This window comes from Zootermopsis nevadensis, unplaced genomic scaffold (assembly GCF_977971745.1).
Source record: "Zootermopsis nevadensis isolate Lab colony 2312 unplaced genomic scaffold, Znev_1.0 Znev_ptg000029l, whole genome shotgun sequence".
NCBI classification, from domain to species: domain Eukaryota; kingdom Metazoa; phylum Arthropoda; class Insecta; order Blattodea; family Termopsidae; genus Zootermopsis; species Zootermopsis nevadensis.
This window is the reverse complement of record NW_028259161.1, coordinates 11576532-11598058: the sequence shown is the minus strand read 5'-3', so window position 1 is coordinate 11598058 and position 21527 is coordinate 11576532. Positions and strand designations below refer to the sequence as shown.

The 21527-nt window shown below is 37.6% G+C and overlaps 2 protein-coding genes across 3 annotated transcripts in view; one reads left to right on the top strand and one right to left on the bottom strand.

The window, feature by feature from the left end:
• The window catches only part of L (zinc finger protein Lobe), a 330367-nt gene extending 308846 nt beyond the window's left edge, over positions 1-21521 (bottom strand). The window contains exons 1-3 of one of the 2 annotated variants that reach the window (XM_022082246.2): positions 20901-21521; positions 17033-17115; positions 12030-12138 (exon numbers count right to left, since the gene is read on the bottom strand). In XM_022082246.2, coding sequence (XP_021937938.1) covers positions 12030-12069 — 40 coding nt within the window. In that variant the 5' untranslated portion in view covers positions 12070-12138; positions 17033-17115; positions 20901-21521. The remainder of the gene's footprint in view (positions 1-12029; positions 12139-17032; positions 17116-20900) is intronic. The other variant, XM_022082245.2, reaches the window with a different exon arrangement.
• Positions 13120-18336, top strand: LOC110838738 (uncharacterized). Its single transcript, XM_022082259.2, has 5 exons — positions 13120-13300; positions 13513-15055; positions 15161-15270; positions 15379-15522; positions 15852-18336. The coding sequence occupies exons 1-5, from the start codon at positions 13220-13222 to the stop codon at positions 16092-16094; spliced, it is 2121 nt and encodes a 706-aa protein (XP_021937951.1). The 5' UTR covers positions 13120-13219; the 3' UTR covers positions 16095-18336.
• Positions 21522-21527: the final 6 nt, after the last annotated feature.

The window sequence follows — 21527 nt, the reverse complement described above, 5'->3', positions numbered from 1 at the left end:
TTGTAATTAAAAGATTCAAATGTGTATTATTCATGTGGTGAAACATATCAGAGTAAGCCACGTCAGAGGCGGGAAAGAAGAAATAGTTCCTATCGAAACAAAATCTAAGAATGTAATTAACAAGCTGTGTTGTTTTTGTGGAAACTCGAAACAAGATCCAGTGTCCGGCAATCCCGTTGTGTATTTTACGACGAATCCGTCTATGTTCTTATGGAGGCAGTGCAGGCCATATCGCGCGTACCTTAGGGTAATAAAATTGAACCACAACGGTCCGATCCGGTGTCATACCAACGTAGTGTCCCCCACACTGTATCCATAAGGCTTGAATAAGAAACGCGCATTTTTTAGTCTGTCGTTCAGGAATGTATTCAGTAGTTGTATATTTTATAAGGCAGCTTGTTCGATGTTGATTTTTCACTGCAATCCAGATACCACCAATATATACCAACGAAGATAAACATAACTTTCTCAAAAGACAGCACAAAAATGCCTGTCAAGCAAAAAGAATAAACAGCCATGATGAAAGATGAGCAAACAACTAAGTAGAACTATTTCGTAAGACGTAAACATTCAAATACTTTTAAATTGTTTCCAGGTATGTGTTTCTGATACGAACGTTATACAGCTATCCAGTGTCTTAGATGGGTCTGCTCACAGTATAATGACAAACACTCGCCTCAAGATCGAAATATAGCCAGCTCCCGAAAAGGAGCTAATATTAATTATCGGTATAATGATGACCAGTCATCTGAATACCAGAGTAATGGCAATTTTCGAAACGCTTGTATATCAACTACAGTTTTCAATCTCAACTGCTGTGCAATGCACGTAAGATGAAAGACAAAGAATCTGGAATTCCAAAGAAGAAAAGAAATATTCGACAGCAATAAAAATAACTTATTTTAATCATCAGCTTTAGAAAACCACTGAAGTAGAAACCAAGCAAACGCAGACATATCAGTGTGACAACTTATCTTTCGAATCTTTCTATAGCGTATATGCTCTGACAACATTTGTATCACAGAAATAGTTTCCGAACGAATAGAAAATTTTGATAAAGATTTTCACTCTGCCGGTAACCGATACTTTACGAGATGAAAAAGAAATGTAAAGTAACAGCACTGACTCAGAATGATCATTCTTGCCAATATCAGGTTCATGCACACTTGACAGACTCCTTCAGCTGAAAAAGTCTCTTCTATGTTACCTTGTCTGAGTGTTTTTCACATCGTAACATTAAGGTCCGCAATGTTTCCAGCTCCTTCATCGTCAGTCTGTCCGTCTCCTCCTATCCCATATCCATCTCTCTCCATTTCGTGACCCTAGAGTATTCCGTATCCCTCAGGAGAGGAGTAACTTCTTGTAGCAGGATATGGCAGCGTATAAGTAGGAATTCGACACATGAGTCCTTCAAGCGCCACCTATACGAGAGACCATATAACACATCGCAGGAGCATAGTGGGGTCCCACGGGAGTGATATAGTAAGGAGACTTCACTAATATCACCTCTCCTATATCACCTATTCATGTGCGGGTAGGAAGGCTGACAATCCCGACGGAATTCAAGCAACGCTGAAGTATCCAAAGACCTTTAGATGGATACCTAGACACCCACTCCAGTACCTGCTAGTAGCGCCATAGTTTAAATGAAGTACATTTTCAAGCCATATTAAGAAAGAAAGCAACTTTTCTTCCCCTTCACATTCTGTGCTCAGTCTCAAACAAGAGCTATTGTTAGACCAGTTCAACGCCGACATAACGTCAAAATCGACCAAACCGTTTTGCACCCAGAAGAAATTTTTTGTGAATAACGATTGGTTTTTCTGTAAAAGACGAAACAAAATAATTGGTGTCACTGAAAAGCACTGCAAATCTAGATTACAGGAGTAAAATTTTGTATGTAAATTATTCTAAATATCTTCAAAGCAGAACTTAATTCCGACAGGACAGACTTTCGTGAATTTTTCCAGTTACTCCAATTTACTACTGCTGTAATAAAATTTTTCAGTTTCGTTCCATTCTACATTCCATTTTTGTCCTGTAACAACACTGATTATATTAATTAACATTCACATAATAAGGTGCGCTGTTAACAAAATTGGTCGGTTGCTAGCAGGCTGCTCTAAATTAACACACCAGACACGTAGTCAGTCATTATAATTTCAATAATTTATTTCTATCACAATCGTCATCAATTCAGGACCTCTTTACAATCATATGTCATACTTATAAGCTACCAGACGGAGTTGGACACCAATCCCTGAAACGTCGTATTTTATTGTTTTTATTTAATCTGGGACAATGGATAATGTGCAGAAAATAGTTTGCTTTAATAGAGACGTCATAAATATTCAGGCGCCATTTTTTTAACTTCATCAGCTACACAAATGTCAAAGTTCAGTAAATGCATTTTAATTGTCCAATCTATCAGAATAATTAATTATAGGTCCACATTTAAAAATTCATAGACATAAGGCAGTGCGTTAAAAATCAAAAAACTTATTTTTAAACTCATTATGTTGGTTTCAACTAAAATAGTGAATAAAATTAGCAAGTCTTCTTCCGATATTCAACACGAACCGGCTGTAACGATTCCGTTACTGCCCCTAGCCCTACGCACACTGAGTGAAGTCCTTAAAAATTTAATATTCACCTTCCTCTTTCACGTCCAAAATCAATGAGTACCTCATTATTATAATGCTATTATAATGCTCAGGATAGTTTGTCCATTATAGCATATATTTGTTCAAGTGTATATGCATTCGCAAACATTCCAAAAAAAAATCATCGATAAAGTTAAATATGGAAGTCCACTGTTTGTTTGTCCATCATATTTCGAAGCAAATGTTTGCTATAGTGAAACTGACATTGATAAACAAATAGAAAACCCACCCCATAGGATTATTTGATTGGTCCACTCCACAATCATAAACTCATATCCATTTCGGCTCAATCCATCTAAATACAATTTAGGCTTCCCCATACAACCATCACACATATATACACATGACGTCATTTCAAATGTAACTAATCAATATGGATTTTGATAGAGAGCGGTGGTAGGCAGATAGATGTTTCCATCACGATTTGCCAGCAGTTCCGACGGGTATCCTGCACGAGATAACGGCAGCTTATTACAGACCTACCACCTATTTGCATGTTTTAATAACCGTTCAAAGCTCCCGGATTCAGGTACAGTTTGACTCACTACTGTGGGCTCTGAAGCAACAGTGGCGGCACTGCAGCAAACTATCTTGCCACCTTACCACAAAACCAACGAAGGTACAGGAGGAAGAAAGTCCTGTAGCATTAGATAATTGATTTTAAAATAAGGTGGCAAAGTAGTTTCCTGCAGTACCGCCACTGTTCCTTCAAAGCCCACCGTAGTGGGTCGAAGTATAACTGTAATCATGCTCCTGTATTTACTGCAATACTAATTTTTCCCCCCTTTGGTGTAATGAACCACTCTTGATGCCAAAATATGGATCATAAACTTGAGAAAAAATAGTTGACATTTCAATGATACATTTTTAAGATCTAACCAGCATTAAGATATAACTATTTTTAAAATAAATATCAATAAACTCGACGTCAAAAATTCTCATATATCGACAGAGCATTTCTGACGTAAATCCTACAATTGCCTTTTCAGATGCGCTTAGAAAAACATGACCGAAAATCACCGATTAGCTTCGTAATATCCGTCTGCCCAGATATGGCAAAGCCCAAATTACTTGACCGATCTCGAAAAACTTAGCAAGACCTGCCGTTTTCAGGAACAAAGAGCTTGGGCAGAACTTAGAGTCGCCCTCTTATCGTTTCACAGTACAGAAATATAACCTCTTCAAAAGGTGAATATTTTTCTGAGATTTAATACAACACGAAATTTAAGTACCCTACCCTACCTCCACTGGTACCTGATAATTTTTCAACGCTTGTATCACCAATGGTAGGAAATTTAACACCAAAAAACAAAAGACAAATAATTTTGTTAAGAAAATAATCAATCCAGAAACACTTTTTCAGACCTTTGTCAAATTAATTTTCTTGTGCAACATGAATGCCACCAACAAATATTTCATTATTTATTGAATCAGTATGTTACGAATAACCCTTATTCTAGCAATAAAATAGAACAAAATAGATGTTTAATATTTCCGAGAGATTATGGAATGCAGTAATAACTCCTCGGATATGCGGTACTGAAATTTATTTTTTGATAAACGTAAGAGTTTCCAGGATAAGAAAGGTTAGAACGTGAACACGAAGGACATTTTTGACGTATCTAAAGACAGAACTGAGGGCACAGTTGGTAAGCATAATAAGATATAGACAAAAGTCTTAAGGTGGAAACCTGAGGATTGAACGTGGGTGTCCCAGAAGAAATTGAAAAGATGATAATGGGCAAAACCTAGTGAGCTACGAGAGTGAGAAGAATAGACACATTGAAAAGTGGAAATTGAAATGCGATGACTGCCACATAACTCCGATGATGATGACACTGTCACTACAGCCTCTATTCGTAAACTTGCTACCACTGTTTCAACTTGTACCAATACCATCACCATAGAAATTTAGTAAATTCACTTACCTGACTATTTCTTACAGTAATGTGAATTAGGATAATCATATTGATATTCGGCTACTCTTCAATGAAATATCAATAGACACCAATTAAAAGGGCTTCATGGTAAGGATTATAGTAATAACAAATAATTTCGACATTATCCCATTCTTTAAATAATAAATATAGCCCAATTAAAGTCAGTGTTAACACTTCTCTTAATTTTATTTTATTTTGGTTTTTATTAATTTGTACATACCCATACCGTCACTCTTATCACGTTCTTCTTGATTCGCAAGTCAAAACCGACCATGTGTTTGAACTGATGTCTGAGGCAGATTATAAATTCATCTAGCGTCTACTCATACAATCCTACTCTCGTGTGTGTCAACAAATATTATACCACACGCATTAGTGCAGCCTTCTACACTAACGTGCCTTATACAGACCCACATGCATAGTGTAATACAGTGTTGTTAATAGGCGGAACTGGTGACAAAACTAATTACAAAACATAAACACAATCCGAGAAACGTGAACATTCACAGCGCTAGTATAAAGACAAAGGTGAATTTGTCCTCGGGTTAAGTGCCATGCTAGCAAGGTGAACCGCATAATGGATGTGGAGGTACAAGTACATAAACCTGGTCACCAGATTGAAATGAATGACCAGCTTCACGTTTCGGCCGTGTTACCCCTGACAAACATCGGAAAGGCCCCAGAACATTTGTTTATATGTGATAAAAATTACCTGTTTGTTCAGTTCGTCTCTAATTGATAAATTACTGCAGTAAATACGGGAAAACAAAACGACGCAAGTTAGAACGGCAACAGCTTAAGCGATGGAGGGAGTAAGAAAACTCAGGGCGACAGTTAAATCGAAGATTTACTCTGTTCCATACGCTGAAAAAGAATAAAGCACACAAGCAAAAGCTAAATTTGCATTGTAAGCAACAACGGTTATATTTTCGTATTCCGCCATAGCGTGTTTGGGAGATCGCGTATAATCAAATTTTCCGCTTTCGGCAAGTAATTGTACTCATTTATTTTTCCACGCGTATAATTAAACCCGCGATTGACAAATCAGCCTTAGTGAAGGATTTTACTGTGCATTATCTTGAATCTATAATGCCAAACCATTAAAGAATGTTGGGCAGTTGGGCTCAGTTCCAGCGACTACAAAATGTGTCCTCTTTTCCGTACGCAGGGTCTAGTTACATTCTGACCCGCTATACCTAGCATTAATTGTATTTTCCAACTCCCCCCCCCCACTTCCCCACCCCTTTTTGTCCGTAACACACCTTCATTTCAACGTCCCTCGGGACTTAAAATACAGAGAGAATAAAAACAGCGGGAGAAGGCTGCAAGTTGAGACTGGGAAGTGGGAAGAGGGCAAGGGGGAAATCCTGTGGGAACACGCCGCCCGTGAGTTGTCCAGGAGAGAGCGAGAGAGGGGGTTAAAGGGGTGGGGGATTCAGCGGTTCATCTGTTGACCGATTGCGAGCCACCCGAACCTCCGGCTGGAATCCCTCATTTGTCCCGGAATGACGTGTGGGTGAGAGAGATGGAAAGAGACCAACAGGGGACGGATTTGTCAACTGCCTGCTTCGCTACTGCAAGCCTAACATTCCAACTGCCAAGATGAGATTACTCCGGTATTATGCTGATATTTCACTAGTTTACCGAGCGGGAAAGGGAGGTTAAATGATGCGTTTTGCCTGACCCCAAAGGGAGGACGATGGGGCGGGGGAAATAGATAGGGTTACGCTATCATAATTTGTGGAAAACGTAAAATGATCGAAGACAATTCTGGAAACACGACATAGCAGAGCCCGCCCTTAAAATTTTCGTATGTCAATTCGCTGTCACAATTCAGATAATACTTAACGATGATCTATGCTTCTCAACCCATGGCACGTAACTTTGCGGGCAGACAGATTAGTTGTTCAAAACAGTGTGCCAGATATTAAGGCATTTCTAATCAAATATTCTGATAACAGTGAATAACAACAAATATGATGTAGTAATTAGGAAACGAGAAAATATGATCTGTAATAAGTCATATAATTATAAAAAATTATCTGAAAATACGAGAACACAACCCGGATCTCCGAGTAGGTGCTTAGAAACTGATAAATGTAAATTAAATTTGTAACAAGTAGACTACCCCGATGTTATGTAAATAAATGAACATTTTTATCAAATGTTTTCTTAACCCAGTTACACCTTTTCCTTTCCTTGAAGAAATGTTGTATGATTGCAGAAAATCGTTGGTAACGGCGTTCTAGGTGGAAATGAAGTGCTAAAAACATACCTAATCCAAAATCGACTGTCTCATTAATTTAAGATATGCTAAAAATCACAGAATTAGTTTACATATTTGGTTGATCCGCGTAAAACATCGTTAATTTTGTAAAGTATAAAATGTACACAGAGCATAAATTCTTCGCAAAAATGTAGTCCTATAGCTTTAGCTTCACTGAATTAATGTACATTTGGAGCACAAATTTTGGGTCATTTACGTAATCCCACTTAATTCCAACTGTTACCTAATTTACGACTGTTATGCCTACATGCGTTGAAAACGATGAGATCGTGAGGTGTTTTGTAAAACAAATGAAAGTCGAAGGTGAGAGAGACTTGGCGGAGGTACCCCACTAATGAGTCCTTCAGATAAAAGACTACACGGCTCAACATAACAGATGAACAATCTATTTGCCGCTAAACTCCACTGTGGACATACTTACAGAGAAAAGTGTAAACCTTCTCTTAGACACAGCATCGTCCACTGTCATGGCCCTACTTTTTAAATCGATACCGCTTAAGAAAAGCAACAGGCGGGCCACGTGAAACGACGTTATATAAGCCTCCGGACTCTGAACTGACTAACATACCTTCTATGAATTTGTGCAAGTTACATTAAGATAATTTTTGTGTTGAATGTCAAAAATAAAATGGCGACAATACGAAACGTACTTATTCTTTCCGATTTTATAACGTAGTTTGGAATACTAAAGTTGATGTAGAACAGATGTATAAATTTTTAATACCCTTAGCTTACGTGTTAATAACTTTCATCGATGACTATGGTGCAAATATTTGTCACTACTTTTTCCGCTGAATCTATGTAACTAGACGTAAAGTGTGTGAAATTTCCTATGGAAGCATTAAAGGCAAACAGAAGTCAATAGTCTACCAAGATTACTCAGGTTATGTTTACCTATTAAATTTAGTTCCTGTATGATTGTAAAATCACTAAATTTTCCTCTCAGGCTATTGGTTTTGTGACTGATATATTTGTACGGCAATTACAACGCAATCAATGTGCGTAGTTCACCAATCCCACTTAGTACCCGTTATTGCCTGTAAATAATTAGGGTAAAATTCCATTATGCGTTTTCCATAAAGAAAAGCCGGATTGTATAAAAACTTACAGCTATCTATCACTCGTTACAAGCCCCTCAAACCATTCCAGGATACTTAAGCTAAGAAGAGAACAGTTCTGTAACATTTATAAGCAGTTATCAGCTTTTGTTGCGAAACTAAAACGTGAATTTAATTTTATAACCCCCTAAAGACAGCTGCTTTGTGATTTCTTGCGCCGTGTAATCCGGTAGAAGTTTACCGACGTAACATTATACGTCATTGACAATGACTCACCTCTCTGAACATAACATAGTCTATTATGAAAAGTTTCCTACGTGTCCTCAAAACAACTAAAGCATTTCTCAACGCGTTTCTGCAGTTTCCAGACGACGCGAAATCGCGGCAGTGAGATAAGGTAGCCTTCAGTGGCCTTCACACTAACCTGCACTGCCAACAAGGGCAATGTCGTTATTTTATCAACCGTAAAGCCAGTTAGGGATGAAGAGACCACTACACGAAATTAAGGGACTGTATAAAGTGGGTCACAGTTGAATTTGTCCCTGGATGGTTCGTTTCGCAGATAAGGACAAGATCAAGACAATTAACATGGATTTTTTTATTCATCGTGAAGAAAACGTTTGATAGTTGACTTGTTGTGGTTTACTCTATTCAACGACTCTTGGTTAACTGCTTACGTTATACAGCGTCTAATTACAGGATTGTCAATGAAAATTGAAGTACATGTGTGGAAGGGAGACGTCATTGCATAGATTTTATCTTGGGTGTGACCTTTTGTACAATAAGACCGACTGTAACAACGCCAATGAAAATATCAGAAAGAAGCCGCTGCTGGTGCCTGCACATCCGCAAGTCGTTAAGAAGAAAACATCCCCGAAACTATACACGTCGGCATTTTAATCCCGACAAAGAACAATGGCCAACGATAAGGATTTGTGATAGGGTCACTTGTGAATATGGAATTGGTGGTAACTTTTCTTTCATAGTTTTCCAGGAAAGGGGTAGAATGTGGAATTGCTTCGGCGTTCTACTACGCCGTTTCAAATGTCTCCGTGGGCAACATAACACCGTGTCGCGGGCAACATGTTGCCCGCGAGCTATAGGTTGGGCGGGCCTGATATAAAGGATTTTCTGAACAAGAAAGCGTTGTATGGCAATCATCCCACAAAGATGTAATAAGAATGGCGTCGTATATTCCTATAGGAGGCACACCAGTTGAATATGAACGGCTTACGTGTCTTTTAACATATACACTCACGCCAAGCAATTAGAACTGCGGCTGAGTGTAATACAGACGTTACATAATAAATATTTTACATTTCTGTTGGGGTTGTGTCGTCCTAGCAGCAAACGTGATTGGAGTTGGTCGAGTAATTAAGTTCTAATTAAGATTCCCTCACAGCAACCCCAACCACACACCTTCTGTCTCCCCCTCCCTCTCTCGAGTCCACTGAATTTTTAACAGTGATGCAAAAAGAAACTCAAGAAATATCCCGTTTACAATGTAATAAAATTAAATAAAGAGAGTTCACGTATGTATCTTCCTTTCTGTTAACCGTCATTTGACTTTTAATTTCCCATGTTTATTTACTTGGGGTCGCGGTCTAAGGCCTGGGCCTTGTACCGCTTGGTCGCGGTGACCCTGGGTTCGAACCCCACTCAAGCCATGGATGTTTTTCTGTGTTGTGCTGTCCTGTAAATAGGTAGTGACCTTGCGACAGGCAGATCCCTCGTCCAAGGAGTCCTACCAAATGATCCATAGATCAAGCCAACTAAAACGTTGGGGACCCGTAAAGGGTACTGGAAAATGTAGAAAACATTGTTAAACCGGAAAAAGAAGAAGATGTTTGTTTACTTTAAGTAGGCGTAATAGATTTCAAATAAAATCGTTATCATCATGTAAGCACGTGTTTGAAGGTAACATTTCTGTACTGTGAGCTTTTCCCTCGTGCTACACCTGCTCGGTCGAAGCAAATCTCAGCTAACTTACCTTCGAGTAATTAAAGTTCTAGAAACATCTAGCACTAACAGAATTTATGGCCCAACAAACAAAATATCTCGTTTCTCTTTAGTAACTGCGTTGCTACTACTACCGCTACTTCGAATATATTCAATAAGTAGTCGGGGACAGCCGACAAGGTGTGGACCTCCAGCTTGGGGGTTGGGCGTGGGCTAACAATTCCTCCCCGTAAAAATAATAAATTGTTACGAAATGTTACACATGGCCTCGGACTGGGACAGACTATTTGGAACACCTGGACGTAGGTCGGACGATAATATTAAAATGGATTTTAGAGAAATAGGTTGGGGTGGTATGGGCTGAATTCATCTGGCTCAGAATAGGGACCAGTGGTGGGCTCTTGTGAACACGGTAATAAACCTTCGGATTCCATACAATGTTGGGAAATTCATGAGTGGCTGAGCGGTCTTTTTCTTCTCAAAAAGGACTCGGCTCTATGGAGTAAGTAAGTGCTAATACCGCTATTGAATATGGTGACGATGATGATGATGATGATTCGTCATTTACCATAAGATATTTAAACAAAAGAAATCTTGGAACACATATAGCATATCTCACAAATTCCGATCTCATAAATGTGATGATGTTATTTGTTTGAATTATGACAGGTCTTCAGCCCTAAAGATGGAAACAGTATGTTTCTCTGAAACGTTTATATCTAACTATGAGTCTACAAGGGGTCACAACCCAGAACAACAACAACAACATTCTCATCGCCTTGAAAACCAAAAAAAATCACAAAACTGATGAGTAACTAAGAATGCCTCCGTGGGTGGTGGTCTAAATGTGTTTGCATAAACTCGCAGAATCAAACTAAGCAAAAAAGTGTATGTATGCTTATAATTAAAGACAATAGACAAGCAAACGAAACTAAGAAATACCAGTGTTGAACCTCTGAATTTTAACTTCATCTTAAAATTTAAACATCCAGCCTGTACCTCAAAGAAAACACAACCCACAACCATAACAAAAATAATTGTTGATGCTCTTTAGAAGAATAATTGCCGTCTGTTCGAAGAATCATATGAAACCATAAATACAGTCTATGGGTAAAATTTAGAACTGTCGATCGAAAAAGCAGGTGGGACATAGTGTTATCAGTAGGATTTAAAGAGTTAATTAAACGTAATATAGATTCAATATTTCAGCCTCTTCATCCACACATTGTCATTTGTAATACAAAATTAACGATTTACAGCAAAAAACTTCAGTTCGGAAACAAACCGTAATTAAAAACTGTTTGTACTACATTTAAATTATCGATATGAAACGACATAAAACTTCCGAAATCAAGTACAGTGGCTCCTCGAACCTTCATGCCACAGTGCTTATGCTGCCTGCATGACAAATCTCTGTTCCTGATAATGCATTACCAAAGACGAAGCCTGTATTTTAACAAAAAAATTTAGACAACGTAAGATGAGTTCAACAAGATTCATTTAAAGAAATGAATATGTGACTATGCCTATTTAAACAACGTGAACGCAAAAAATTATGTTCAGCTATCGCATGATCTTTTAACCCCTGAAAATTAGTAACTATCCTTATTACTTCAGTTTAAAAGACTCAATTTCTAACAAAATAATGTAAGCCTAAGGACTGTAACACTTAGGCTACAATAAAAACAAATACAAACATTCAGATTTCTTACAGATTAACGCAGCTGATAACTGATGATAATTTTCTGATTTTAGAGAAATGAAAGAAGGCTGTAATCTTCGTTTTAATGTTATTTTATTCCGAACTGAGACAACACGGGACGAAACTTCATCACAGCACAATAACATTTCTGTAAATATTCCTAAAAATGAATCCGGAAATTTTTCATACCGCACACTATAAATAACCAGTGTGGAATAACATATCATAACCTACTGATATAAATGTAAATAATAGGTATCCTTATTCCTTACCCAAACAAAATTGATAAAAGCGAAATTGACAAATTTTCTTCCAACTCTCATTTAGATAAATATTTATGATGTTATCAATACACAAACATGACTTGTCACCGCAAGTCTGTAAAATTTTAAATAAAACCACCCAGTGGGCGTTACTTACTCTTCACTGCTCGTGGCTTGGCTTGCTTCCGGCGCGACATCGTCGCGATGCTAGGCGTCACAACTTCCGCACTCAGTCCGAGGCTACCGATGGAAGATGACGTCCAGTGCTGTGTACAAAACTTCAGTCAGAACCCAAAGCAGTGACGTTTACACTCAGCATCACATGTGACTTCATGTTCTTAGCAATACAACCAACTGTTCTCTAGTGAAAGAATTTAGCATGTGTTAATGTCACAGTGTAACGAACAAGACCGTGAATGAAAACCATCAGGTGAATGACGAAATACATGTTCAAATGTCACAAACTCACATTTCGCTCCTGCGCACCAAACAACGACAGTGAAATATTCCCCGTTGTTTTTTAAACAATAACCGTAACATGAACGAAACAATCAGTACATCGTATGTAAAATCTGTCCACTTACACCATCACAGCTATCACAACCATTTGTTTTTCAGCTAGTTTCAGTTAAACGACCACTCAAAAAACAGCTTTAATAAGAGCAGAATAAACCTATTAGTCTGATGCAAATTAACTGTCACTGACGTTTCTTGACATGATTTCGTTTGGTTGAATTTCGTCCGTAACCACGTGGACTTTAAAAACGGAGATGTTTAATGTGATGTATAGTCGAAATGAAAACAGGGCGGATAAAACTGAAAAATAACTCAAAGTGTCCATTTATTTCTTGACTATTTTTAAACTCTAACGATGTTTCGTTGTAGTCGTCGAAGCAATTTACGATGTGGCATGACGGGTAGTGAGCAATCAGCTGTTTGACTTGTCTGCTCGGAGTGAGTCAGTCTGTGAGACTGCACGCTTCCTGTAACAATACGCTTTTCCAGTTGGTAGGGAGTTGTTTTCACCCCAAGGATTGCGCAGAAGCGAGCATGCGGGCGCACGCACCAACATCGTTGTGGAGCAGGTCCCCTAAGGAATTCACAACCTGCGAGTCAGGACACCCAACTAACACGTTCATCAATGTCTCATGTACGAGTCATCTAGCTGCAAAAGTTTGCACCATAGAAACCGCCATGCCATCTCATGATACAAAACTAAACCACAGAAGTAATACGTAATTAGATAAATCAGCTGGTAACAGTAAGCGCCGATGTTCAAGGTCCTGGAAAAGTATTCATGTTAAATGTATTAATTACCGACATTACACACACACACAGCAATCTGACATGGAGTCCGCCATAACAATCTCAAGTGGAAGTAGACATCGAAGTACTAAAAGCGATGAATTTGTTGAACTTCCCATTGAGGTAAGAATTGTCAACATCTTCAGTGGCATCTGATCAGTTATGCCTACGATTATGAAGTGTATGATCTTGAATATTTTATTGTGACGTGTACTTTAATTTTTCGTTTTTAAAAGTTGAAGCTTATGTGGTCACCTCTTAAAAACATTCTACGAAAACTTTTTCCCCCTTGCCTTTTTGTCATTGTTATATTTTAAACTGTTTTCATATTCCAGATTATAATATACATCCTGCAGTTCCTGTCTTTGTCAGACAGAATAAGTGCCTCTCAGGTGTGCCATTTGTGGCATATGGCATCAAAAGTCCTCAAACTGCATAGCAATGAATTAGTAGTACTGCAAGATGACCTCACGAGACCACTACAAGTCCTCGAAAATAGTCTTGGAACATTTCTGCATTTTGTGTTCAAAGAAGTAGAACTAGGAGGAAAATTAACCAAATTTTGGGACAGATTCTGTCCACAAATGCAGTCTCTTTCCTTACATACCTGTGATATATCAGAAAAGACCTTTGTACATATTTTATTAAAGTGCTCACATTTAGAAACTCTCAGTGTGAATGGGTGTCGTGAACTTTTAATGTCAGGAAGAGTTCTGGAGCAGAAGTCTGATGTTATTCTGCTTAGTAAGACTCTCGTCAAACTTAGGAAGCTAAGTCTTGCTTCAAATAGATATTTGTCAGATGCACTTTTCAATAGATTTGTGGCAATTAGTTCCAATTTGGAAGATCTGTCACTGACAGGATGTCAGATCTCTTTCCATTTTGGACTGTGTAAGAAATTTTACCCTGGTGACATGTTAAAATCTGGCTACATAATGGCATCGGAAAGTGTTCTGACATTCAGTAATATATTACAATACGTTGTGTCACAAGCAGGGAAGATTAGAAAGTTGAGATTTGGTGACACACTCATTGATAATGCAGCATTGTCACAACTAGCAGAAGTACCAGAATTATGTCTTGAAACACTACATCTTCAGTCTTGCGAACAGCTGAACAATACAGGCATACTCAGACTCACAGAGTACCAGCAGAGTCTTACTGAATTAGATTTAAGTAACTGTTCACGCATTGGTGATCCTTCTTTCATAGCTATCTGTCACAACCTTAAGAACCTTTTGATACTCAATATGGAGGCCTGCTGTGCCATAACAAACACAGGCATATCAGAACTTTGTCATCTCACGAAATTAGTAAATTTAAACTTGTCACATTGTGATCAGGTATCAGGTGAGGGTATTGAGAGGGGACTTTGCTCCTCCGTAAATCTGCATTTGCAACGACTTAATCTCGCTGCACTCTCCTTAGATGAGAGAACTGTGTGTCTTATAGCAAAGAACCTTCCTAGGCTTATATATCTTGACCTTGGATGGTGTTTCAATGCAGTGACAGACATGTCTATTCAGGCTATTTGCCAACACCAACTGTGGCTTCGATCCCTCAAACTGACACGGTGTGACCAAGTAACAGATGCTGGACTCACAGGTTTGGGGTTGAGAACAAGAGGATCAGAACAAGCAGAAGAACAAAAACATGAAACTGAAGTTAGAACTAAGATGGAAAAACAAATTAATGGACTGCTTGGTACTAGTAATGACGGTATGCCACACAGTGACCGCTTACACAGGATATCACTAAGGAGTAAAGCTGAACAGGATATAGTAAATGATGCTAAAAGGAAAAAAGTTGTATTGCAGATGTGTGAAGACCAGGACACAGAAGAAGTTGAAAATGGTTTCTCAATTGTTAGATTGAAAGGTATGCAGAATATGTTAATATTTAAATACAGATTTTTTGTTTGATCATATAATTTAAGGATATCATCAGAAAAACTGATTCATTGTAATCTATTTTTCCCCTCAGGTTTGCAAGAACTAGATTTGCGTGGCTGCAACAGAATCACAGATGTTAGCCTTAAGTATGCCTTTAGTTTTCTTGAACTTCGACATTTAAATCTGAGTCTCTGCCAGCAGGTTAGTTTCATCAGGAAATTTAGTATGTCTAATTGGGTTTCTTGATATCTTCTTACCTTTTACTCTCAATGTTATTTTTTCTTTGTACATTTTACATTCTGCTTTCAGGTAACAGATACAGGCATCTCAGATCTGGCCTCAAAGAACCCCAGCATTGAAACCCTTATAATGATAAAATGTCACAACATCACAGACAGTGGCATGATTAAATTTGTGACGAATTTGTCAAGACTGAAACATCTTGAATTGCAGGTATCTGTCACTTTATATCTATGAATAAATATAAAATGGATCAAGCATGTTAACTTGGCACATAACACATGCTGAAAAAGTTAATAAGCAAGAACTCAGCATGGTATTTCTGTGGTTCCTCATGATTACTTCAGATTATCAAATTATCTTAATAAAATATGTTTTATAATCTGCTCAGTGATGGCATTGTGTTTATCGTGGACAGTATACAAGCAACTGTCATATGATATGTTTACATTTTTCTTCAAACTTTTCTGGATAATTGATATATAGCAGTGTGATTGTCATCTGTTGCAAGTGCTAAATAATGGGTACTATCTCCTCCGCAGGGATGCTCCCAGCTGACAGATGCAAGCCTTACAGCAATTGGACAGAGATGTAGCAATCTGAAGTACCTGGATATAAGCTACTGCTCTGGCATGTCTCTGGAAGGGTCAGAACATATGGAATTATGCCTGCCATCCCTGTACACACTTTACAAGCGGGGCCTTGCTTCGAAGGAATTTCCTAAATCTAGTGTAAAGGAACCAAAACAAGTACCTCCACCTCCAAAGTTCCGTTTTTTATTGTGACACTAGTAACCACATTATTTAGTGAAAATTAAAATTTGGCAGCAAAATATAAATGTTTTCCTAGTGATAGGTTGATGCTAAAGATAATGACCAATAGAGAGAGCTTACAGCTTAATGATTTATGATGAAAGGTCTTGATTTTACAGCATTTAAAGAACTTTGATTGAGATTGGAGTAAGGGTGTTGTAGTATGGACTGGAAACATCTGGTTCAGGACACAATCCAGTGATGGGCTCTTGTAAAAACAATAATGAATGTTCGAGTTCTGTGAGAAACGGAATTTACTATCAGGATGGCAGTGAGCTTTACAGCAAGGACTCTGTTTCATGGAGTTGGTCAGAAATAAGAAATAGGAAGGCATGTCAAAACACTACTTTGGGTCCAACCAGGTCTCCCATTTTAAGAATGAGGACTACTTGTATATCTATATCTATGCCATTATGTACCATTCTGGATAACATTCAAACTAGTCTTATGTAAAGTATGTCAGATTGCGGTTTCTGATAATCCCACCAGCAAACTCTAATGCATGACTGATCTCTTGGGGCTCCATCTACATGACTGTCTAATGTGTTTTACATTTTTCATACACCAGATCTGTCAGTGAATTTTCTTTTTAAAACATTACCAGTTTCCTTAAACAGGTAATACCAAATTTCACTAAGAAATTGTGTTATGAACTGATGGGTTTCAACCATATCCAGGTGAAAACTTATACTGCATTGTCATAAATTATTTGTTTAAAGCAAACCAGAAGAAACACTGTTTCTTCTTGAACTGTTCCAGTTGCACTGAGGCAGAAAGTGGCATGAGCTTAGATTTAAGAAGCTGACACTAGTTTTGACACCAACAAGACAGAAACAAAACCAAGATTTTGTTGATTTTTCACAATAAAAATTTAACTTTTTATTATATGGGTATATTTTCACAGTGCTTACCTCAAGTATCTTTTCTCTTAGAGCCTCATGAGTTTCCAACAGATTTATCTGTTAGTCCAGGTCTAAAGATTACCATTGTTACACTGCAAATTAAAACCAACAGTTAGTGGTTTTCACATTTTGTACAAATATTTTGTTTTTCTTGTTCAGTGATACGTATTGCAACAACCAGATCTTTCCTGTCTCTAGTAATGCTTAGTAATTAATTTTGAACACTTGAATATAAAATGATTTAATCCCTTAAAATTTTCCGACACTTTCATTGCTTTGTAATTACAAATATTAGAGATTCATCTGCTGAAATGTTCAGTGTGTAATAATATGGACATATCTATGTGTAAACTGAAAGTGACTTCTGATTGTAACTTATTATGAGTTAAGCAAGTACTGAATGAAGGTCTTGAAAAACACATATATGACTATGTATTATAATGACACATGAAATTTAAAAATAACTATGTAATACTGTTTATTTCTAAGATTCTTCTAGTGAAATATCATCAAATTGTCATAGAATGAAATCATTTAAGGGCAGTGGTATTTTCAAAGCTGCCATGAATGCCCGTCACTTTTGAAGAATTCTGATTCTTTTTGGATTCTTTGTTCAGAATAATATAGTTGAAATTGTCCATCTGCCCCCCATTTCAGATTCAGACATTGGTGTTACAGACTAACGTCCTAATTTTTGTGAAATTTGGTATTGCCATGTCACAGACTTGATGACTTCTGAGATGAGAAAATACTAGCATAATTCAGAGTGTGCTCTTCAAGTTATGTCCTAAGTCTTTGTTTGTATAAGAGAAGGCTCAAACTTTAGAGGCTTAACTCCATTGATGTTCATAAAATGTGCACCCAAATTGCAATTAACTTCACAGTTAAGAGTTTGAAGTTTTATAAAATAATGTGGATATTGTGGTAGCCTCCAAATAGCACATAAATTTGGTAGGGAGAACTACAAATTGTGCAGTGCTGTGTTAGAGGTCCAACAGAAATAAAAGGTGATGTATATTGATAAATTTATATAGTCATAAGTCAGTATTAATAGGTTAAAGATGCAATGTAGTTCCACTGATTGAAACTATCTCTGTACATAAAATTTTGTTTAAATTGTACAGACTGTAATTTAATGTGTTTAATAGAAATCAAATAATGTTAAATTAAAAATTATTTAATTATATTTAAGAATGTGATTTGTAAATACTCCCAGTAATATGTAACACACAGTGAAATGTAAATTATTGCTGATAAAGTTTTATCAGATTTGCTCAGCTATTGTGCCAGTGTAATAAATTGCAGACTGGTAATTTTTTACTCTTAACATTTTATACATTTTCAGTTATGATGGAGATGTGAGATGAACATATGAGAATGTATGACACAACTGCAAGTACGTACATCATTCATTAATTGTGAATATGCTGCATTATACAGATTGATTATGAATTTCTATCATTTCTTCAAGAGTTACAATGGGGCAAAAAACTGAGTGAGAGAGGTGCAGTGATCACAGAAATGGGGGTATTTTCTGACACCACACACTGTTCAAGCACTGTAGGATGTAAAGACACAAAGAGGTAGAGGTCTTGGAGGTCCTGTTTGATACACATACACATGGTCTATTTCTCTATGTGCTCACAGAGAAGCAACTGTGAACACTTAAGACATGGGGCTAATAATATGCTTCACACAGTTTTGTAGATATATATATATATAGGACTATTTCAGGAGAACATCATGGCTGTAATGTAGTGAGCGAGAAAGTATTGCAAGTAAATGTACCCAAATGCAGCTGCCTTGTATCTAGATCATTGGTTATCAAGTGCAACCATCATGGCCATATGCTGCCTCCAGATAATTTATGTGCAGCCACCATAGAACTACATATCTGTACATACATGCTTGGCATTTCATTTTACTTAGTTTTTCTTAATGAGGCAACAGTGAATTACTTATAGCTGCATTACTGGCCAAAGGAAAATCTCTTGTAAGAACCACTGATCTAAATGTTCATTTGTTCTGTGGATAGAGGAAATAGTAGGCAGTTGGACATTTATACAGATAAATCTACATCTCCTCTGCCTACTTAAATGGGACATTTCTGTCAGGCTCAGGTAATATGCATTCATAATGCCATTATGAAGAAAGTCCCTTCCACGTCCACTGAATCTTGTCAATTGACATCCCACCGCGTTATAACTAATAGAATGTACATCATACAACATTTCCCTGTATGTCATAGTAAGAACATGAAAACATCTTAATTTGTATTGTAAGATATAACAGAGCAACTTTTAGCTGAACTTGACATTGTACAGTTTATATCATAGACATAAACTTCTGTAATTTTTAAATATGTTTATTATATTACTGCATGAAAGTCTTCAGTTTGTTCTTCTTTGAGAGGTAATCATATGTGAAATCTTGAACTCATGCTATATAAGTACAAGGTGCAGGCAGAAAATTAAAACCAGTGACATTTCCATTTCCTACAAAACAATATTGGATGCAAATGTGTGACCAGTTTATGAGGGCTGACTGAGACGTGATCACTCATTCTCAGATACTGCGAGTAAAAATTGTGAAAACAATACGATAGTACATCACCAATTGCCTTTACTTAACCTATTTCTACCAGATGGACGGGAGGGTGCTGCCTGGGGACCTTCATAGCTGCAAATCAAAATGTCCTTCCCCGTATCCCCTTACTGTGGAGACCACTAAAGTACTTAACTTTCCAAATTATAACTTCAACATTTACTAAAAGTAAATCAAAATTCCGCCGTTATGTTATCAAGCAGTCACTAATTATGACCCTAACGTTTTCACGCTTACTTTATCCTTACCAGAAGGATGAGCGGGCATTGCCTGGGAATCCTCTTAACTATAGGATGACCTCCCCCCCCCCCCCCCCCAGAAATTAAATGTCCCACACTTCTCCCCCACCAATTTTCTCTTTGTTCTGCTCTTTTGCTATCCTTCCGAACTCTCTCGACCTCAAAGGGTTAAAATAACCACATCCTGTAACGACTGACTTTTGTACACGTTTATTGAAACTTTGGACTCGAACTAAGCCCAAAAGCACGTCCTTAAGCTATGAGAATCATGTTGCAAGACATCCTACATAAAGCAGTAATTTAACGAAAATTGTTTTAATATAAGTCCGATCAACACCAAAATTGCCGGCCGCAGTGGCCACGCGGTCTGAGCCATGGACCTCGAGCGCCTGGCCGCTGGGACCGTGGATTCGAGTCCCACTCAAAGCATGGATGTTTGTCCGCGTCATTTCTCTTCCAGTCTGATGGATAAAAACTGGCCACGGAAGGCAAAGCGAAACCACCGTGGTACTTTCGCAAGAAAACCCCGACGGGGTCACGACGGTCAAAGTTGACCATAGAGACGAAAAATACACCAAGATTCGTTCAAAACAAAATAGTTTTTTTTTATTGTATAGGCACATTTAAAGTGTTTAAGGAGAACTGGAAGTAGCCTTTTGCACGATTCGCTACTGACGTTTGTACGGTTTGTCAATGGAGTAGAGGCATGAAGCAAATAATGGTGTCCCAAAAAGATGTACACACACAAAACCACCACATACGTAAGCATTGTTTATACATTTTTTACGCTCTGTATGCAATAAAAACTAAACAAACGGGCACAAAAAATCATGAGAAGGCCTACATGCAAGGATAAAACTGTCAGTCTGACTCAGTTCAAGCAAACCACAATAAAGTTACAGCGGCTCCCAGTAACTGTTAATGAATTCTGATTTTGACATTTCATTGCAAAGTGTGACACGAAAAACTACAAAATTTAAAGCATATGTGAAATAAAGATATGTTTATATAAGAAGACACTTGTTTTCACTCACGTGGATCTCATGTTTTGAGGTTTGCCTTTCGTGTGACGTTTCTATTTTCACCATCTTCATGGCGAAATCAAACAGACCAAGCTAAATAACACACTTTTAGCTAAGTATCTATATCAACACACACATTTGATAATCCATTACATAAATAATACTTATTTCGTATAACCGACATTTCAGTACTGAGCCATTTGGTCCTAAACGTCCGTCTGAGCAGTATCTTACTGTTGTGGTAAACCAGGTCTAGTACCATTAGATTGGTTAAAATACCCAGTGCTGCCTCTGAATGCCATCAGAGTCATTACTCAGACTTGTCAGACGTCTTTTTATATTTCCCTAATTACTTTCCTGCTTCACTATTTGTTTACAAATTTGGCAAGGGAATGGCAAAACAAATTCAACAAGAAAAGCACTGAAGACCAAATTTCGCGGATATTTTGACAATTAAGTTTCCTGTTTTCATACAAAATTTATCCTTAGAGAAAAAATGCGCAATATTCTGAATGGGCACCACTACAGATCTAGTGGCTAATCCGTGCCTATTTGAATGCTGATATCTGTAATTTGAAACTGGAGTTCCTTTACTGAAATTCCTCAGCCATGAACTATTATTTGTTTGGGATTTGAAAA

Excerpts from the sequence above, each read along its gene's own strand:
- LOC110838738 (XM_022082259.2), top strand. The coding sequence starts at position 13,220 with ATGGAGTCCGCCATAACAATCTCAAGTGGAAGTAGACATCGAAGTACT. Across the intron at positions 13,301-13,512 it reads TTGTTGAACTTCCCATTGAG|ATTATAATATACATCCTGCA; the intron begins GTAAGAATTGTC and ends TTCATATTCCAG. Across the intron at positions 15,523-15,851 it reads TGAAACATCTTGAATTGCAG|GGATGCTCCCAGCTGACAGA; the intron begins GTATCTGTCACT and ends TCTCCTCCGCAG.